Source organism: Lipotes vexillifer, unplaced genomic scaffold, assembly GCF_000442215.2.
Source record: "Lipotes vexillifer unplaced genomic scaffold, Lipotes_vexillifer_v1.1 scaffold1438, whole genome shotgun sequence".
NCBI classification, from domain to species: domain Eukaryota; kingdom Metazoa; phylum Chordata; class Mammalia; order Artiodactyla; family Lipotidae; genus Lipotes; species Lipotes vexillifer.
The window spans coordinates 55500-77007 of NW_006797921.1; the positions used below are offsets into that span (position 1 = coordinate 55500).

A 21508-nucleotide genomic window follows, 5' to 3' on the forward strand; every position below is an offset into this window, starting at 1 on the left:
TTTTTTTTTTTTTTTTTTTGCAGTACGCGGGCCCCTCACTGTTGTGGCTTCTCCCGCTGCGGAGCACAGGCTCCGGACGCGCAGGCTCAGCGGCCATGGCTCACAGGCCCAGCCGCTCCGCGGCACGTGGGATCTTCCCGGACCGGGGCTCGACCCCGTGTCTCCTGCATCGGCAGGTGGACTCTCAACCACTGCGCCACCAGGCTGGCCCTGTCCTTTTTAAATATAGTAGTCTGTACATGTCAATCCCAAATTCCCTACTATCCCTTCCCTCCACTCTCCCCGCCCTGGTAACCATAAGTTCCTTCTCTAAGTCTGTGAGTCCATTTCTATTTTGTAAATACATTCATTTGTATTATTTCTTTTTAGATTCTGCATGTAAATGATATCATACGGTATTTCTCTTTCTCTGTCTGACTTACTTCACTCAGTATGACAATCTCTAGGTCCATCCATGTTGCTGCAAATGGCATTATTTCATTCTTTTTTATGGCTGAGTAATATTCCATTGTATATATGTACCAAATCTTCTTTATCCATTCCTCTGTCCACGGACACGTAGGTTGTTTCTATGTCTTGGCTATTATAAACAGTGCTGCAATGAACATTGGGGTGCATGTATCCTTTCAGACCATGTTTTTCTCTGGATATATGCCCAGGAGTAGGATAGCAGGGTCATATGATAACTCTATTTTTAGTTTTTTAAGGCTCCTGCATAATGCTTTCCATAGTGGCCATACCAATTTACGATCCCACTAACAGTTAGGAGGGTTCCTTTCTCTCCACACCCTCTCCAGGATTTACTGTTTGTGGATTTTTAAATGATAGCCATTTTGACTGGTGTGAGGTGATATCTCATTGTAGTTTTTACTTGCATTTCTCTAATCATTAGCAGTGTTGAACATCTTTTCATATGCCTCTTGGCCATCCATATGTCTTCCTTGGAAAAATGTCTATTTAGGTCTTCTGCCCATTTTTTGATTGGGTTGTTTGTTTTCATGATATTAAGCCACATGAGCTTTTTGTAAATTTTGGAGACTAATCCCTTGTCAGTCACATCATTTGCAAATATTTTCTCCCAATTTGTGGGCTGTCTTTTTGTTTTGTTTATGATTTCCTTTGCTGTGCAAAAGCTTTTGAGTTTGATTAGGTCCCATTTGTTTATTTTTGTTTTTATTTCCATTACTGTGGGAGATGTATCGGAAAAAATATTGCTGCAATTTATGTCAGGGGGTGTTCTGCCTATGTTTTCCTTTAGGAGTTTAATAGTGTCTGGTCTCACATTTAGGTCTTTAATCCATTTTGAGCTTATTTTTGTGTATGGTGTTAAAGAATGATCTAATTTCATTTTTTTACATGTAGCTGTCCAGTTTTCCCAGCACCATTTGTTGAAGAGACTGTCTTCCCACCATTGTATAGTCTTGCCTCCTCTGTCATATATTAATTGACCATAGGTGCATGGGTTTATTTCTGGGCTTTCTATCCTGTTCCATTGATCTATAGTTCTATTTTTGTGCCAGTACCATACTGTTTTGATGATTATAGCTTTGTAGTATAGTGTGAAGTCAGGGAGCCTGATTCCTCCAGCTCCATTTTTCTTTCTCACGATTGCTTTGGCTATTCGGGGTCCTTTGTGTCTCCATAAAAATTTTAAGATTTTTTGTTCTATTTCTGTGATAAATGCCATTAGTAATTTGATAGGATTGCATTGAATATGTAGTTTGCCTTGGGTAGTATAGTAATTTTGACAGTATTTATTCTTCCAATCCAAGAACATGGTTTATCTTTCCATCTGTTTGTGTCTTCAATTTCTTTCATCAGTGTCTTATAATTTTCAGAGTACAGGTCTTTCGTCTCCTTAGGTATGTTTATTCCCAGGTATTTTATTCTTTTTGATGCAATGGTAAATGGGGTTGTTTCTTGAATTTCTCTTTCTGATCTTTCATTGTTAGTGTATATAAATGCAACAGATTTCTGTGTATTAATTTTGTAGCCTGCAACTTTACCAGATTCACTGATGAGCTCTAGCAGTTTCCTGATAGTGTCTTTAGGATTTTCTATGTATAGTATCATGTCATCTGTAAACAGTGACAGTTTAACTTCTTCTTTTCCAATTTGGATTCTTTTATTTCTATTTCTTTCCTGGTTGCCATAGCTAGGACTTGCAAAACTATGCTGAATAAAAGTGGTGAGAGTGGGCATCCTTGTCTTGTTCCTGATCTTAGAGGAAATGCTTTCAGCTTTTCACCGTTGATATGATGCTAGTTGTAGGTTTGTCGTATATGGCCTTTATTATGTTGAAGTAGGTTCCCTATATGCCCACTTTCTGGAGAGTTTTTATCATAAATCGGTGTTGAATTTTGTCAAAAGATTTTTCTGCATCTACTGAGATCATCATTTGGTTTTTATTCTTCAATTTGTTGATGTGGTGTATCACACTGATTGATTTGCAGATATTGAAAAATTCTTGCATCCCTGGGATAAATCCCACTTGATCATGGTGTATGTCTTTTAATGTATTGTTGGATTCGAATTTCTAGTAAAATACTAGCAATTGAGGATTTTTGTGTCTATGTTCATCAGTGATATTGGCCTGTAATTTTCTTTTTGAGTGGTATCTTTGTCTGGTTTTGTTTTCAGGGTGATGGTAGCCACATAGAATGAGTTTGGGAAGTCTCCTTCCTCTGCAGTTCTTTGGAACAGTTTCAGAAAGATAGGTGTTATCTTCTTTCTAAATGTTTGATAGAATTTTCCTGTGAAGCCATCAGGTCCTGGACTTTTGTTTGTTGGGAGTTTTTAAATTACAGTTTCAATTTCAGTGCTTGCGATTGGTCTGCTCATATTTTCTAATTCTTCCTGATTCAGTCTTGGGAGACTGTACGTTTCTAAGAATTTGTCCATTTCTTCCAGGTTGTCCATTTTATTGGCATACTGTTGCATATAGTAGTCTCTTATGACCCTTTGTATTTCTCTGGTGTCAGTTGTAACTTCTCCTTTTTCATTTCTAATTTTATTGATTTGAGTCATCTCCCTTTTTTCCTTGATGGGTCTGGCTAAAGGTTTATCAATTTTGTTTATCTTTTCAAGGAACCAGCTTTTAGTTTCATTGATCTTTGCTATTGTTTTTTTTTTTTCGTTTCTATTTCATTTATTTCTGCTCTGATCTTTATTTCTTTCCTTCTACTAACTTTTGGTTTTCTTCTTTGTCTAGTTGCTTTAGGTGTATGGGTTGGTTGTTTTTTTGAGATTTTTCTTGTTTCCTAAGGTAATATTGTATTGCTATAAACTTTCCTCTTAGAACTGCTTTTGCTGTATCACATAGGTTTTGGATCATTGTGCTTTCATTTTCATTTGTCTCTAGGTATTTTTTGATTTCCTCTTTGATTTCTTCAGTGATCCATTTGTTGTTGAGTAACATATTGCTTAGCCTCCAAGTGTTTGTGGTTTTTATAGTTTTTTCTTGTAGTTTGTTTCTAATTTCATAGTGTTGTGTTTGTAGAAGATACTTGATATGATTTCAATTTTCTTAAATTTACCGAGGCTCCCTTGTGGCCCAGGATATTGTCAGTCCTGGAAAATGTTCTGTGTGCACTTGAGAAAAATGTGTATTCTTCTGCTTTTGGATGGAGTGCTCTATAAATATCAATTAAGTTCGTCTGATCTAATGTGTCATTTAAGGCCTTTGTTTCCTTGTTGATTTTCTGTCTGGATGATCTGTCCATTGACAAAAGTGGAGTGTTAAAAGTCCCCCACTATTATTGTGTTATTGTTGATTTCTTCCTTTATGGCTGTTAACATTTGCCTTATGTATTGAGGTGCTCTTATGTTGGGTGCATATATGTTTACAATTGTTATATCTTCTTCTTGGATTGATCCCTTGATTGTTACATAGTGTCCTTCTTTGTCTCTTATAACAGTCTTTATTTTTAAGTTTATTTTGTCTGATATGAGTATTGCTACTCCAGCTTTATTTTGATTTCCATTTGCATGGAATACCTGCCTTCATCCCCTCACTTTCAGTCTGTATGTGTCCCTAGGTATGAGGTGAGTCTCTTGTAGACAGCATATATAAGGGTCTTGTTTTCATATCCAGGCAGTCTACGTCTTTTGGTTGGTGCATTTAATCCATTTACAGTTAAGGTAATTATCAATATGTGTGCTCCTATTGCCATTTTCTTAATTGTTTTGGGTTTGTCGTTGTATGTCTTTCTTCTTTCCTTCCTGTTTTGTTCTCTTGTGGTTTGATGACCATCTTTAGTGTTGTGTTTGGGTTGCTTTTTCTTTTCTGTATGGTTATCTATTGTAGTTTTGGGGTTTGCTGTTCCCATGAGGTTCTGATATAGCAGTCTATGTATGTACAAGGTTGATTTAAGTTGCTAGTCTCTTTCCAGCCTAGGGGAGTTCCTTTAGCATTTGTTGCAAAGCTGGTCTGGTGGTGCTGAAATCACTTAGCTTTTGCTTGTCTGTAAAGCTTTTGATTTCTCCATCAAATCTGAATGAGAGCCTTGCTGGGTAGAGTATTCTTGGTTGTAGGTTCTTCCCTTTCATCACTTTAAATATATTGTGCCACTCCCTTCTGGCCTGCAGAGTTTCTGCTGAGAAATCAGCTGTTAATCTTATGGGAGTTCCTTTGTATGTTATTTGTTGTGTTTTCCTGTTTCTTTTAATAATTTTTCTTTGTCTTTAATTTTTGTCAGTTTGGTTACTATGTGTCTTGGTGTGTTTCTCCTTGGGTTTATCCTGCCTGGGAGTCTCTGTGCTTCCTGGACTTGGGTGACTATTTCCTTTCCCATGTTAGGGAAATTTTTTACTATAATCTCTTCAAATATTTTCTCAGGTTCTTTCTCTCTCTCTTCTCCCTATAATGTGAATGTTGGTGCATTTGTTGTCCCAGAGGTCTCTTAGGCTGTGTACATTTCTTTTCATTCTTTTTTCTTTATTCTGTTCTGTGGCAGTGATTTCCACCATTCTGTCTTCCAGGTCACTAATCCGTTCTTCTGTCTCAGTTATTCTGCTATTGATTCCTTCTAGTGTATTTTTGAATTCAGTTATTGTATTGTTCATATCTATTTGTTCTTCAGTTCTTCTAGGTCTTTGTTAAACATTTCTTGCATCTCCTTGATTCTTTCCTCCATCCTTTTTCTGATCATCTTCACTATCATTATTCTGAATTCTTTTTCTGGAAGGTTGCCCATCTCCACTTCATTTAGTTGCTCTCCTGGGGTTTTATCTTGTTCCTTCATCTAGGACATAATCCTCTGCCTTTTCATTTTGTCTATCTTTCTGTGATTGTGGTTTTTGTTCTGCAGGCTGCAGGATTGTAGTTCTTCTTGCTTCGGCTGTCTGTCCTCTGGTGGATGAGGCTATCTAAGAGGCTTGTGCAAGCTTCATGATGGGAGGGACTGGTGGTAGCTAGAGCTGGGTGTTGTTCTGGTGGGCAGAGATCAGTAAAACTTTAATCCGTTTGTCTGCTGAAGGGTGGGGCTGTGTTCTCTCCCTGTTGGTCATATGGCCTGAGGTGGCCCAGCACTGGAGCCTACAGGCTCTTTGGTGGGGCTAATGGTGGACTTTGGGAGGGCTCACACCAAGGAGTACTTCCCAGAACTTCTACTGCCAGTGTCCTTGTCCCCATGGGGAGCCACAGCCACTCCCTGCCTTTGCAGGAGACCCTCCAACACTAGCAGGTAGGTTGGTTCAGTCTCCTATGGAGTCACTGCTCCTTCCCCCTGGGTCCTGGTGTGTACAAGATTTTGTGTGTGTCCTCAAAGAGTGAAGTCGCTGTTTCCCCCAGCCCTGTTGAAGTCCTGCAGTCAAATCCTGCCTGACTTCAAAGTGCAATTCTCTGGGGATTCCTCCTCCCATTGCCAGACCCCCAGGTTGGGAAGCCTGATGTGGGGCTCAGAACCTTTACTCCAGTGGGTGGACTTCTGTGGTATAATTGTTCTCCAGTTTGTGAGTCACCCACACAATGGTTATGGGATTTGATTTTATTGTGCTTGTGCCCCCATATCATCTTATTGTGGCTTCTCCTTTGTCTTTGGTTGTGGGGTATCTTTTTTGGTGAGTTCCAGTGTTTTCCTGTAGATGATTGTTCAGCAGTTAGTTGTGATTCTGGTGCTCTCGCAAGAAGGAGTGAGTGCACCTCCTTCTACTCCACCATCTTGAACCAATCTCCTCCTTTTCACTTTAAAAATTCATTACAGAGATCTGAAATCATTCCAATTTCCTTCTAGGTCATTCAGATTAGAAATATGATTTCTAATAATTTAAATTGTAACAACATTCCAATGCAAAATAGCTTAGAAATCCTTTGGCATGTATAATAATGGTGTTTACCTAGAAAACAGACATTAATTGATTGCCAAATATATACCAGGGCTTCTCACATTATTTTGTTAATACCCTACTGCCTACCTGACACCTTCACTTGTCTGTACAAGTGATAAGACATCTCCTGGTCTTCCCTCCCAAACCTGCTCTTCTCATCATCTTCCCCAACTCAGTTGACAGTAATTCCATCCTTCCAGGTACTCAAGCCAAAGATTTTGGAGTCACTCTTAACTCTCCTATATCTCCCATCTAACCTATCAATAAGTCCTTTTGCTTTACTTTTTAAAAAAATATATTTATTTATTTGGCTGCACTGGGTCTTAGTTGCAGCATGCGGGATCTTCATTGTGGCATGCGTGATCTTAGTTGAATCTTTAGTTGCCACATGCAGGCTTTTAGTCATGGCATGTGGGATCTAGTTTCCTGACAAGGGATCGAACCCAGGCCCCCTACGTTGGGAGCATGGAGTCTTAACCACTGGGCCACCAGGGGAGTCCCCTTTTGTTTTACTTTTAAACATATCTGGAATCAGACTATTTCTCAACATCTCCTCTCCCTGGTTCCAAGCCACCTAATTGTTGCAGTAGACTCCTAGCTGATTTTCTCCTTTGGCATGTGCTCTTCTTTTATCCCTGCATCTAGCTAAAGTAATACTTTTAAAACTAAAGACCGAGAATGTCAAGTTTCTCCTTCTTGCCAAGAGTACATGCAGTCACCTATAAAGCCCTGACATAATTTGTATCTTTTTACTAATCCCATCTACTTACATACTCTGTTCTAGCCACACTGGCCTCTTTGCTTAAGCTCTCAACTCAGAGCCTTTGCACTTGCTGTTCCCTCTGCCTAGAACACCCTTCCCCCCATCTACTTCAGATCTTTACTCAAATATTTTTTTCCATAAGGGTTTTCCTGACCACTATATTTAAAATGAAACATTTCCTCCCCTGGTCCCCCAGGCACACACACAGACACACATATACATATACATAGTAATACTTACCCTCATTACCTACTTTATTTTTCTTCACAGCACTTGTTAACTTCTGGTATAGTATATATCTTATTAATTCATTAGTTTTATTTATTTTCTGCATTAGAATAAATTCACTAAAGAAAGGCATTTTGGTTTTTCATTCACTGCTAATATCTTGTTATCTAGAACAATGTCTGGCACATAGCATGTACTCTGTAAATACTTATTAAATGAATGAATTTATTCTTACAACAATGCCAGGATATGATTACTACACTTCACAATGAGAAAAAAAATACCACCAAAACTACCACCAACAATAACAAAAAGACAAAAACAAAAACAGATGCAATGAGGTTAAAGAACTATTCAAATATTTTTTAAACATTAAACTTTAAAAAATGCTTATTAATAAGAGACAGTTTAAATAATTTATGGTATAATTAAATAATGGAATAATATGCAGCCATAAAAAATCATGAGGATAATCTTTATATTCTGATATGGAATGATCTCCAAGATGTGTTTTTAAGTAAGGTATAGAAGTATCATGTTATCCTTTGCTTCAAAATCAGGAAAAAATGTACATTTGCTGGTGTATGCATAGTCTAAATCTGGAAGTATACACAGGAAACATTGAATATCACTGGAGATAAAAACCAGGTGACTAGGGATAGTTGTAGGAGGGGTCTTGTCTCTCTATGATGATTTGTACCTTTAAAATTTTGAGCCATCTGAGTGTGCTACATAGTCAAAAAAAAATTAAAGAGTAACTTAACTAAAGTCAGAAACCTAGTAAGTGACAGACAGTGACGTTTACATTCAGGACTGCCTAACTCAAAAGCCCACTTTCTTTCCAGTAGCCCATATTGTCTCACAGAGAAATTTGGCAGAATCAATGCACTTAATTTTTCTACTTGGTTGAATTCTTGAAAATCATCTCTAATATATAGAAGGCAAAGAGATATTGACTTTTAGCAGGTCTTTCAGTCAAGTGAATGTCAATGGTGTGAACAGCATAGAGAAGAGTTTGTATACCTTTCTTTCTGCTGAAATCATTTCTTTTCTCTGCTCTCTTAGTCTGCTGAAATCATTTCTTTTCTCTCCACAGCTGCTGGCTGGCAACTCAAGAAAGCAGTGGTTTGATAACAAGTCCATTGTTGTGTTCATTCATCATAACTGTGACCGTTATCCTCATCAGCAATGTTGTTATATTTATTGTCATTGTAGTCAAAGTGCTGTGGAAGAATAATCAGAATCTGAAGAGGTAAGATTCCCAATGAATCAGAAGCTGGAAGGCATGGCTCATGTGCTACTAAATATAGCACAGGAATACATCCACAGCTCCTAGAAGAGTTTTCAGATTTGGGGGAAATGGCAAGGATATGTGGTTTGCAGGACAAATTTTCTCTTAAACTTTGTCTCAGAAGGTGGATCTTCTCATCTTCCAACATCAAAACTACAATGTGAGTCTATTGCATTACCTAAGATAATTTTGTGCTGCATGAGCCCAACTAAAAACCCAACCCAAAGACATCAAGAAAAAAAATGTATCCCCCAATCCCAAATATTCATGAAATCAGATTTGAATAATTAAAAATATGAGAGGGTTGTGAGGAGATGCTGGTAACTGTATTTTCATTTTAGAAACTAGTAACTGTAGGTTATATTTTACATGTGTTGCCTGAATCACATAATAGCTTTAAATTTTTAAAAATTTGTTGCAAACATATAAAAATTGGAACATTGGGCAACATTGGGCCCACATTCCCTGCAGATGGGGCGTGTGCTCTCTGGTTTATCAGTTCACATGTGGACTGCTTCTTTCCTCTCTGTAACTTTTCTGACCCCAATAAGCATTTTCATTGTCATTGCTAATATATAGAAAGAGCTTTCAGTTGGAGAGACAAAGAACAGAAGCTATTAAACACATACACTCCCCTCACCTCCACATCCCACAGCATGAATTGTTTAGAACACAGTGCTAATGAGGCTGTGAATTCAGGCTTAATTCTACAAGACTCTTCTTAACCCAAGTAGACTTACTATAAGTACATCTGTGAACTTTGTTGGTCAAAATATAGATCCATTTTGAATAAACAGATGGGTGAAAACAGCCATCATTAGTGGGAATGTAATCTTAAACATGTACTTTACCAATCAAGAGTATCATCTTTCCTATATGGATGATAACCCATATTGAGGGGAAATGTGGAGAAAAGACTATCACTGATAATCATTCAAACCTATGTTTTCTTAACAATGCAGAAAAACCTTGGTGAAGTCTTGTTAGCCTAATTGTAAGTTAAGTTATATTTCTTTTATACAAAGCAATATTTTGGCCACAGACATCAAACAAATTTGTAATGTTTCATAATTTTGACTGGCAGCTCATGGTTCTTAAATTAGCTTAGTTACAGTGAAGAGCAGGTTACAATTTAATTGTTTAACAAATTATCTTCTATGTATCAGTTAGCTTTTGCTGTATAACAAATTACCCCCAAATTCAATGGCTTAGAATAATAAATATTTATTACTTGTCATAAGTTTGAGTGTTGATCATGTAGTTGTTTTGGTTTTGGCTGGCTTGAATACTGGTAGATAACTTAGGATGAATCACTTTCATGTCTGAAGGTTGTTGGTTGGTTGGTATTGAGTGGGAACTGCTCATTTGGGAAAGCTCATCTCTGCTGCATGTGGTCTCTCTCTTAACATAGTACTCTCAGGGTTCCAAAGAGCAATAAGAAAAAACACGCTCTGATGAGTGGAATGCTTTCAAGCCTTTGTTTGTGGAACAAATGCTAATGTCCCTCTGGTCAAAGTAAGTCATATGGCCAAGCTTAGGTTCCAGGGATATAGACTTAGCATGACAGGGAAGAAGGTCACTATGTGCTTTAATAACTTTTCATTCTGATATCAACTTATGGCATGGGACGGTCCCAGATGCCCAAAAAAGGAATTACTGATCCAGTAGTTATAATCGCTAACATCAAATTCAGTTCCAAAGAAAAAGTTAATTCTATGTGAAATTTGCCTGCAGTAGTATTTCAGGAACTGTTTATGCCTGAGCTTTTAAGCAGATATCACTGTCTTCCTCCCTTCCTTCCTTCCTCACTTCCTCTCTTTCTCTCTTTTATTCAGAGTGACATAGGTTTTTCCACCTGAGGCATAATATTGTTTAATGAACAGTGTATATGTGCAGCTGAATACATATTTTCAGTAGGAGGGTAACAATGATATTAGTAAGTAAAAACCTGAACGAACCATATTTCCTTTCTTGTTTTCTCTTACTTAGCACAAAGAAGTTTTCAATCCTAAAGAAGTTTCTTAGCACGTTATCTGTTGCAGTTGTTTTTGGAGTTACCTGGAGTCTGGCATGCTTAATGCTAATTGATGATGATGGCATCAGGGTCACCTTCAGCTACCAATTCTGCCTTTTCAACACTACTCAGGTATGGTGTGGATTAGTCTGAAAGTAGTAGACTATGGAGTGGCAGAGATGGTATCACCTGGACCAAAGTTTTCTTATCTTAAAACTCCCTGAAGGTCATTGCTTAGTTAATTTTGGGTGACTCTATTTTTAATACACTTTGAGGAAAGGGGAAGAAAAACTTTTTTATGACTTACCTACTATATCCTTTCCTGGACTGGAGTTCATGGAACATAATTGCAATGGGGTTGGCCAATGTTAGTCCCTCTTCTCTGAGCAGAAGAGATTTTGTTGAGCAGCTAGCTTGGGAGGCACCTCCTTTGTCTTTCTGCCATGCAGTAGGTTCACGGCACCTCACCGTGGTTATATGGTCAATGTTACAGTGATCCCTGGAGCTTGGACCCTGTGGGATTGGCTTAATTTCTTCTTTCTCTCTTTTTTGAAATTTTATGATTATCTTATTTTTAAAAAAACTTTATTGAGGAATAATTGGGAATAATTGCCAACTACTACTGTATATTTTAAAATGTACAACTTGATGATTTGATACACATATACATATAGAATGATCAAAATAACACATCCATCACTTTACATAGTTCATTTTTTTTCTTTTTTTTAAATTAAAGTATAGTGGAAGTATAGTTGATTTACAATGCTGTGTTAGTTTCTGGTGTACAGAAAAGTGATTCCATTTTTTATATAAATATATATATATATATATATACTTTTTTCACATGCTTTTCAATTACAGGTTATTACAAGATATTGAGCATAGTTCCCTGTGCTATACAGTAGGTCCTTGCTGGTTACCTTTTTTTTTTTTTGGCTGCATTGCGTCTTTGTTGCTGCATGCGGGCTTCCTCTAGTTGTGGAGAGCAGGGGCTACTCTTCATTGCGGTGCGTGGGCTTCTCATTGTGGTGGCTTCTCTTGTTGCAGAGCATGGGCTCTAGGCACATGGGCTTCAGTAGTTGTGGCTCCTGGGCTTAGTTGCTCCACAGCATATGTGGTCTTCCTGGACCAGGGATTGAACCCGTGTCCCCTGCATTGGCAGGTGGATTCTTAACTACTGCGCCACCAGGGAAGTCCCTGGTTACCTATTTTTTATATGGTAGTGTGTACATGTTAATCCCAAACAATTAATTTATCTCCCCCCATCCTGTTATCCCCTTTGGTAACTATAGGTTTGTTTTCTATGTCTGTGGGTCTATTTATGTGTTGTAAATAAGTTCATTTGTATTATTTTTAAAGGCATGGTTAAATTTTTTTTGTGTGTATGGTGAGAATGCTTAACTACTCAGCAACTTTTAAGTACATGATACCATATTATCAACTATAGTCACCATGTTGTACATTGGGTTCTTATTCTTCTTATAGTTGAAAACTTTGTACTCTTTGACCTATACTACCCCATTTACCTCTCCCCCCAGCCCCTGGCAACCACCATTCTATTTTCTGTTTCTATGAAATTGGTTTTAAAAAAATTCCACATGTAACTGATACCACATGTGTTTGTCATTCTTGTCTGGCTTATAACAATTAGCGTAATGCCCTCCAGGCTCATCTATGTTGTCACAAATGGCAGGATTTCCATCTTTTTTATGGCTGAATAATATTCCATTGCATGTATCTACCATGCATTTTCTTTACACATTCATTCGTCAAAGGACATTTAGGTTACTTCCATATCTTAGCTATTGTGAACAATGCTGCAGTGAACATGGGTGTGCAGTTGTCCCTTCAAGATAATGATTTCAACATTTAGGATAGTTTTTTCAAATTTTAGGATAGATGTTTCTGTGAAAAATACCATTGGAATTTTGGTAGGATTGCACTGACTCTTTAGATTGCTTTGGGTAGTATGGAAATGTTCACAATATTAATTTTTCCAGTCCAAGGACACAGATACCTTTCCATTGATTTATGTCTTCTTCAGGCTTTTTCATCAGTGTCATAGCTTTCAGTGTATAGATTTTTCCTTGGTTAAACTTATTTCTAAGTATTACATTGTTTTTTATACTATTGTAAGTGGGATTGATTTCTTAATTTCTTTTTCAGGTAGTTTGTTGTTAGTGTATAGAAATGCAAATGATTTCTTTTTTTTTTTAAATCCTGGTTGGAGTATAATTGCTCTACAATGGTGTGTTAGTTTCTGCTTTATAACAAAGTGCATCAGCCATACATATATATTCATATATCCCCATATCTCCTCCCTCTCACAGCTCCCTCCCACCCTCCCTATCCCACCCCTCTAGGTGGTCACAAAGCACCGTGCTGATCTCCCTGTGCTATGTAAAATGTATCTATTTTACATTTGGTAGTGTAAATATGTCCATGCCACTCTCTCACTTTGTCCCAGCTTACCCTTCCCCCCGCCCCATGTCTTCAAGTCTATTCTCTACATCTGCATCTTTATTCCTGTCCTGCCCCTAGGTTCTTCAGAACCTTTTTTTTTTTTTTTTGAGATTCCATAGACATGTGTTAGCACATGGTATTTGTTTTTCTCTTTCTGACTTACTTCACTCTGTATGACAGACTCTAGGTCCATCCACCTCACTACAAATAACTCAATTTCGTTTCTTTTTATGGCTGAGTAATATTCCATTGTATATATGTGCCACATCTTCTTTATCCATTCATCTGTCGATGGACACTTAGGTTGCTTCCATGTCCTGGCTATTGTAAATAGAGCTGCAATGAACATTGTGGTACATGACTCTTTTTGAATTATGGTTTTCTCAGGGTACATGCCCAGTGGTAGGATTGCTGGGTCGTATGGTAGTCTATTTTTAGTTTTTTAAGGAACCTCCACACTGTTCTCCATAGTGGCTGTATCAGTTTACATCCCCACCAACAGTGCAAGAGGGTTCCCTTTTCTCCACACCCTCTCCAGCATTAATTGTTTGTACATTTTTTTATGATGGCCATTCTAACTGGTGTGAGGTGATACCTCATTGTAGTTTTGATTTGCATTTATCTAATGAGTAGTGATGTTGAGCATCCTTTCATGTGTTTGTTGGAAATCTGTATATCTTCTTTGGGGAAATGTCTACTTAGATCTTCTGCCCATTTGTGGATTAGTTGTTTATTTTTTTGATATTGAGCTACATGAGCTGCTTGTAAATTTTGGAGATTAATCCTTTGTCAGTTGTTTCATTTGCCAATATTTTCTCCCATTCTGAGGGTTGTCTTTTTGTCTTGTTTATGGTTTCCTTTGCTGTGCAGAAGCTTTTAAGTTTCATTAGGTCCCATTTGTTTACTTTTGTTTTTATATCCAATTCTCTAGGAGGTGGGTCAAAAAGGATCTTGCTGTGATTTATGTCAAACAGTGTTCATCCTATGTTTTCCTCTAAGAGTTTTATAGTGTCTGGCTTTACATTTAGGTCTTTAATCCAGTTTGAGTTTATTTTTGTGTATGGTGTTAGGGAGTGTTCTAATTTCATTCTTTTGCATGTAGCTGTCCAGTTTCCCCAGCACCATTTATTGAAGAGTCTGTCTTTTCTCCACTGTATATTCTTACCTCCTTATTCAAAAATAAGGTGACCATATGTGCGTGGGTTTATCTCTGGGCTTTCTATCCTGTTCCATTGATCTATATTTCTGTTTTTGTGCCAGTACCATACTGTCTTCAGTACTGTAGCTTTGTAGTATAGTCTGAAGTCAGGGAGCCTGATTCCTCAAGCTCCATTTTTCTTTCTCACGATTGCTTTGGCTATTCGGGGTCTTTTTTGTTTCCATACAAATTGTGAAATTTTTTGTTCTAATTCTGTGAAAAATGCCATTGGTCATTTGATAGGGATTGCATTGAATCTGTAGATTGCTTTGGGTAGTATAGTGATTTTCACAGTGTTGATTCTTCCAATGCAAGAATCTGGTATATCTCTCCAGCCATTCGTAACATCTTTAATTTCTTTCATCAGTGTCTTACAGTTTTCTGCATTCAGGTCTTTTGTCTCTTTAGGTAGGTTTATTCCTATGTATTTTATTCTTTTTTTGCAATGGTAAATGAGAGTGTTTCCTTAATTTCTCTTTCAGGTTTTTTATCATTAGTGTATAGGGATGCAAGAGAATTCTGTGCATTAATTTTGTATCCTGCTACTTTACCAAATTCATTGATCAGCTCTAGTAGTTTTCTGGTAGCATCTTTAGGATTCTCTATGTATAGTATCATGTCATCTTCAAACTGCAAACAGTGACACCTTTACTTCTTCTTTTCCAACTTGGATTCCTTTTTTTGTGTGTGTGTGATACATGGTCCTCTCACTGTTGTGGTCTCTCCCGTTCCAGAGCACAGGCTCTGGATGCTCAGGCTCAGTGGCCATGGCTCACGGGCCCAGCCACTACGCGGCATGTGGAATTGTCCCGGACCGGGGCACGAACCCGTGTCCTCTGCATCGGTAGGCGGACTCCCAACCACTGCGCCAACAGGAAAGCCTTTGGATTCTTTTTATTTTTTTTTCTTCTCTGATTGCTGTGGCTAAGACTTCCAAAATTATGTTGAATAATAGTGGTGAGAGTGGACAACCATGTGTTGTTCCTGATCTTAGATGAAATGGTTTCAGTTTTTCACCATTGAGAATGGTGTTGGCTGTGGGTTTGTCATATATGGCCTTTATTATGTGGAGGTAAGTTCCCTCTATGCCTACTGTGTGGAGGGTTTTCATCATAAATGGGTGTTGAATTTTGCTGAAAGATTTTTCTGCATGTATTGAGATGATCATATGGTTTTTCTCCTTCAATTTGTTGTTATGGTGTGTCACGTTGATTGATTTGCATATATTGAAGAATCCTTGCATTCCTGGGATAAACCCCACTTGATCATGGTGTATGATCCTTTTAATGTGCTGTTGGATTCTGTTTGCTAATATTTTGTTGAGGATTTTTGCATTCATGTTCATCAGTGATATTGGCTGGTAGTTTTCTACTTTTGTGGCATCTCTGTCTAGTTTTGGTATCAGGGTGATGGAGGCCTCATGGAAAGAGTTTGGGGGTGTCCTCCCTCTGCTATATTTTGGAAGAGTTTGAGAAGTATAGGTGTTAGCTCTTCTCTAAATGTTTATAGAATTCGCCTGTGAAGCCATTTGGTCCTGGTCTTTTCTTTGTTGGAAGATTTTTAATCACAGTCTCAATTTCAGTGCTTATGATTGGTCTGTTTATATTTTCTATTTCTTCCTGGTTCAGTCTAGGAAGGTTTTGCTTTTCTACGAATTTGTCCATTTTTTCCAGGTTGTCCATTTTATTAGCATATAGTTGCTTGTAGTAATCTCTCATGATCCTGCAGTGTCAGTTTATGCTTCTCCTTTTTCATTTCTAATTCTGTTGATTTGAGTCTTCTCCCTTTTTTTCTTGGTGAGTCTGCCTAATGGTTTATCAATTTTGTTTATCTTCTCAAAGAGCCAGCTTTTAGTTTTATTCATCTTTGCTATCGTGTCCTTCATTTCTTTTTCATTTATTTCTGATCTGATCTTTATGATTTCTTTCCTTCTGCTAACTATGCGTTTTTTTGTTCTTCTTTCTCTAATTGCTTTTGGTGTAAGGTTAGTTTTCTTATTTGAGATGTTTCTTGTCTCTTGAGGTAGCATGGTAGTGCTATAAACTTGCCTCTGAGAACTGCTTTTGCTGCATCCCATAGGCTTTGGGTCATCATGTTTTCATTGTCATTTTTTTCTAGGTATTTTTTGATTTCCTCTTTGTTTTCATCAGTGATCTCTTGGTTATTTAGTAGTGTATTGTTTAGCCTCCATGTGTTTGTAGTTTTTACAGATTTTTTCCTGTAATTGATATCTAGTTTCATAGCTTTATGGTTGGAAATGATACTTGATACAATTTCAGTTTTCTTTAATTTACCAAGGCTTGATTTGTGACCTGAGATATGATTTATTCTGGAGAATGTTCCATGAGCACTTGAGGAGAAAGTGTATTCTGCTGTTTTTGGGTGGAATGTCCTATAAGTATCAATTCAGTCCATATTGTTTAATGTATCATTTAAAGCTTGTGTTTCCTTATGTATTTTCATTTTGGATGATCTGTCCATTGGTGAAAGTGGACAGATTATATCCCCTACTATGTTAAAGTCCCCTACTATGATTGCATTACTGTCGATTTCCCCTTTTATGGCTGTTAGCATATGCCTTATATATTGAGGTGCTCCTATGTTGGGTGCATAAATATTTACAAGTGTTATATTTTCTTCTTGGATTCATACCTTGATCCTTATGTAGTGTCATTCTTTGTTTCTTGTAATAGTCTTTATTTTAAAGTCTATTTTTTCTGATATGAGAATTGCTACTCCAGCTTTCTTTGATTTCCATTTGCATGGAATACCTTCTTCCATCCCCTCACTTTCAATTTGTATGTGTCCCTTGGTCTGAAATGTGTCTCTTGTAGACAGCATATATATCGGTCTTCTGTTTGTATCCATTTAGCCAGTCTGTTTCTTTTGGTTGGAGCATTTAATCCATTTACATTTAAGGTAGTTATCGATATGTATGTTGCTATTACCATTTGCTTAATTGTTTTGGGTTCGTTATTGTAGGTCTTTTACTTCTCTTGTGTTTCTTGCCTAGAGAAGTTCCTTTAGCATTTGTTGTAAAGCTTGTTTGGTGGTGCTGAATTCTCTTAGCTTTTGCTTGTCTGTAAAGGTTTTAATTTCTCCATCTTATCTGAATGAGATCCTTGCTGGGTAGAGTCATCTTGATTATAGGTTTTTCCCTTTCCTCACTTTAAATATGTCCTGCCACTCCCTTCTAGCTTGCAGAGTTTCTGCTGAAAGATCAGCTGTTAACATTATGGGGATTCCCTTATATGTTATTTGTTGTTTTCCCCTTGCTGCCTTTAACATTTCACTTTGTCTTTAATTTTTGATAGTTTGATTAATATGTGTCTTGACATGTTTCTCCTTGGATTTATCCTGTATGGGACCCTCTGTGCTTCCTGGACTTGATTGACTATTTCCTTTCCCATATTAGGGAAGTTTTCAATTATAATCTCTTCAAATATTTTATCAGTCCCTTTCTTTTTCTCTTCTTCTTCTAGGACCCCTGTAATTTGAATGTTGGTGCATTTAATATTGTCCCAGAGGTCTCTGAGACTGTCCTCTATTCTTTTCATTCTTTTGTCTTTATTCTGCTCTGCAATAGTTATTTCCACTCTTTTATCTTCCAGGTCACTTATCCGTTCTTTTGCCTCAGTTATTCTGCTATTGATTCTTTCTAGAGAATTTTTAATTTCATTTATTGTGTTGTTCAGCATTGTTTGTTTGCTCTTTAGTTCTTCTAGGTCCTTGTTAAACGTTTCTTGTATTTTCTCCATTCTATTTCCAGGATTTTGGATCATCTTTCCTATCATTACTCTGATTCTTTTTCAGGTAGACTGCCTATTTCTTCATTTGTTTGGTCTGGTGAGTTTTTACCTTGTTCCTTTATGTGCTGTGTTTCTCTGTCTTCTCATTTTGCTTAGCTTACTATGGGGTCTCCTTTTTGCAGGCTGCAGGTTCGTAGTTCCCGTTGTTTTTGGTGTCTGCCCCCAGTGGCGAAGTTTGGTTCAGTCGGTTGTGTAGGCTTCCTGGTCGAGGGGACTGGTGCCTGTGTTCTGGTGTATGAGGCTGGATCTTGTCTTTCTGGTAGGCAGGACCATGTCTGGTGTTGTGTTTTGGGGTGTCTGTGACCTTATTATGATTTTACGCAGCTTCTCTGTTAATGGGTGGGGTTGTGTTTCTGTCCTGCTACTTGTTTGTTATAGGGTTTCCAGCACTGTATCTTGCTGGTCATTGAGTGGAGCTGGGTCTTAACGTTCAGATGGAGATGTCTGGGAGAGCTTTCACCATTTGATATTATCTGGCACCGGGAGGTCTCTTGTAGACCAATGTAATGAACTCGGCTCTCCCACCTCAGAGGTATGGGCCTGACACCAGGCTAGAGCACCCAGACCCTAACGGTCACATGGCTCAGAAGAAAAGGGAGAAAAGAAGGAAAGAAATGAAAAATAAATATAATAAAAGTTTTTTAAGTAAAAAATTATTAAAAATAAATCAAAATGTAATAAAAAAAAGAAAGATAGAAAGAAGAGAGCAACCAAACCATAAAACAAATCCACCAATGATAACAAGCACTAAAAACTATACTAAAAACAAACAAACAAAAAACCTGGACAGATAGAACCCTAGGACAAATGGTAAAAGTAAAACTATACAGACAAAGTCACACAAAGAAGCATACACATATGCACTCACAAAAAGAGAAAAAGGAAAAACAATCTATATATAAAAGGAAAAAAAGGAAGAGAGCAATGAAATCAATAAACAAATCTACCAATGATAATAAACTCTAAATACTTAACTAACATAAACTTAAAACCAGAAACAAATTAGATGCAGACAGCAAATCCCAAGTCTACAGTTGCCCCCAAGGTCCACTGCCTCAATTTTGGGGTGATTCATTGTCTTTTCAGGTATTCCAGAGATGCAGGGTACATCAGGTTGATTGTGGAGATTTAATCTGCAGCTCCTGAAACTGCATGGAGAGATTTCCCTTTCTCTTCTTTGTTTGCACAGCTCCTGGGGTTCAGCTTTGTATTTGGCTCTGCCTGTGTGTGTAGGTCACCTGAGTGTGTCTGTTCTTTGCTGAGACAGGATGGGGTTAAAGTAGCAGCTGATTAGGGGGCTGTGGCTCATTCAGGCTGGGGGTAGGGAGGGGTATGGAATGTGGGGCAAGCTTGCAGCGGCAGAGGCCGGCATGACATTGCAACAGCCTGAGGCGCACCATGTTTTCTCCCCGGGAAGTTGTCCCTGGATCACGGGACCCTGGCAATTGCGGGCTGCACAGGCTCCTGGGAGGGCAGGTGTGGCTAGTGACCTGTGCTTACACACAGGCTTCTTGGTGGCTGCAGCAGCAGCCTTAGGGTTTCATGCCTGTCTCTGGGGTCTGTGCTGTTAGCTGCGGCTCACGCCCATCTCTGGAGCTCATTTAGGTGGTGTTCTGAATCCCCTGTCCTTGCACCCCCTAAAACAATGGTCTCTCTCCTCTTAGGAAGTTTCAGACTTTTTCCCGGACTCCCTCCCAGCTAGCTGTGGCTCACTAGCCCCCTTCAGGCTGTGTCTATGCAGCCAACCCCAGTCCTCTCCCTGGGATCTGACCTCTGAAGCCTGAGCCTTAGCTCCCAGACCCCACCCGCCCCAGCGTGTGATCAGACAAGCCTCTCAGGCTGGTGAGTGCTGGTCAGCACCAATCTTCTGTGCGGAAATCCGTCCACTTTGCCCTCTGCACACCTGTTGCTGTGCTCTCCTCCATGGCTCTGAAGCTTCCCCGACTCCCACCTGCAGTCTCCACCCGCGAAGGGGCTTCCTAGTGTGTGGAAACTTTTCCTCCATCACAGCTCTCTCCCAGAGGTGCAGGTCCCATCCCTATTCTTTTGTCTCCTTTTTTCTTTTTTCTTTTGCCCTACCCAGGTATGTGGAGAGTTTCTTGCTTTTGGGGCAAGTCTGAGGTCTTCTGCCAGCGTTCAGTAGGTGTTCTGTAGGAGGTGTTCCACATGTAGATGTATTTGTGGGGAGGAAGGTGATCTCCATGTCTTACTCCTCCGCCATCTTGAAGGTCTCCTGCAACTGATTTCTGTATGTTATTTTTTTATCCTGCAAATTTACTAAATTTATTTATTAGTTCTGGTTTTCTGGTGGAGTCTTTTGGGTTTTCTATATTTAAGATAATTTCATCTGCCAGCAGAGACAGTTTTATTTTTTCCTCTCCAACTTGGATGCCTGTTATTTCTTTTTCCTGGCTATTGTTCTGACTAGGACTTCCAGTACTTTTCCTGGCTATTGTTCTGACTAGGACTTCCAGTAGTATGTTGAATGGATGTGGCAAGAGTGGGCATCCTTGTCTTATTCCTGTCTTAGAGGAAAGGCTTTTAATTTTCACCACTGAGTGTGATGTTAGCTGTGGGCTTGTCAGATGTGGCCTTTATTATGTTGATGAACAATCCTTCTATACCTTATTTGTTGAGAGTTTTTCTCATGAAAGGATGTTGAATTTTGTTAAATAATTTTTCTGCATCTATTGAAATGATCCCGATTTTTGTCCTTAATTCTGTTCATGTGGTGTATCACATTTATTGATTTGCATATGTTGAACCATTCTTGCTTCCAGGGTTGAGTCCCATTTGATCATGGTGTATGATCCTTTTAATGTATTTTTTTTAATAAATTTTATTTATTTTTTTATTTATTTATTTTTGGCTTCGTTGGGTCTTCGTTGCTGCGTGTGGGCTTTCTCTAGTTGCGGCAAGCGGGAGCCACTCTTCGTTGTGGTGCACGGGCTTCTCATTGCGGTGGCTTCCCCTGTTGTGGAGCACGGGCTCTAGGCGTGCGGGCTTCAGTAGTTGTGGCACATGGGCTCAGTAGTTGTGGCTCATGGGCTCTAGAGCGCAGGCTCAGCAGTTGTGGCACACGGGCCTAGTTGCTCCATGGCATGTGGGATCTTCCCGGGCCAGGGCTCAAGCCCATGTCCCCTGCATTGGCAGGTGGATTCTTAACCACTGCGCCACGAGGGAAGCCCTCCTTTTAATGTATTTTTGAATTCAGTTTGCTAATATTTTGTTGAGGATTTTGCATCTATGGTCATCAGGAATATGGCTTGTAATTTTCTTTTCTTGTAGTGTCCTTATCTGGCTTCGGTATTAGGGTGATGCTGGCCCTGTAAAGAGTTTGCAAGTGTTCCTTCATCTTCACTTTTTTTGGGAGAGTTTGAGAAGGTTTGGTATTCATTCTTTAAATGTTTGG

At 38.6% G+C, this 21508-nt stretch overlaps 1 protein-coding gene across 1 annotated transcript in view; it reads left to right on the plus strand.

Moving 5' to 3' along the window:
• Positions 1 to 21508, plus strand: part of ADGRG7 (adhesion G protein-coupled receptor G7) — a gene marked incomplete at its 5' end in the record, with an annotated part of 68342 nt that overhangs the window by 36393 nt on the left and 10441 nt on the right. The window contains 2 exon segments of the mRNA XM_007469978.1: positions 8415 to 8570; positions 10599 to 10755. Coding sequence (XP_007470040.1) covers positions 8415 to 8570; positions 10599 to 10755 — 313 coding nt within the window.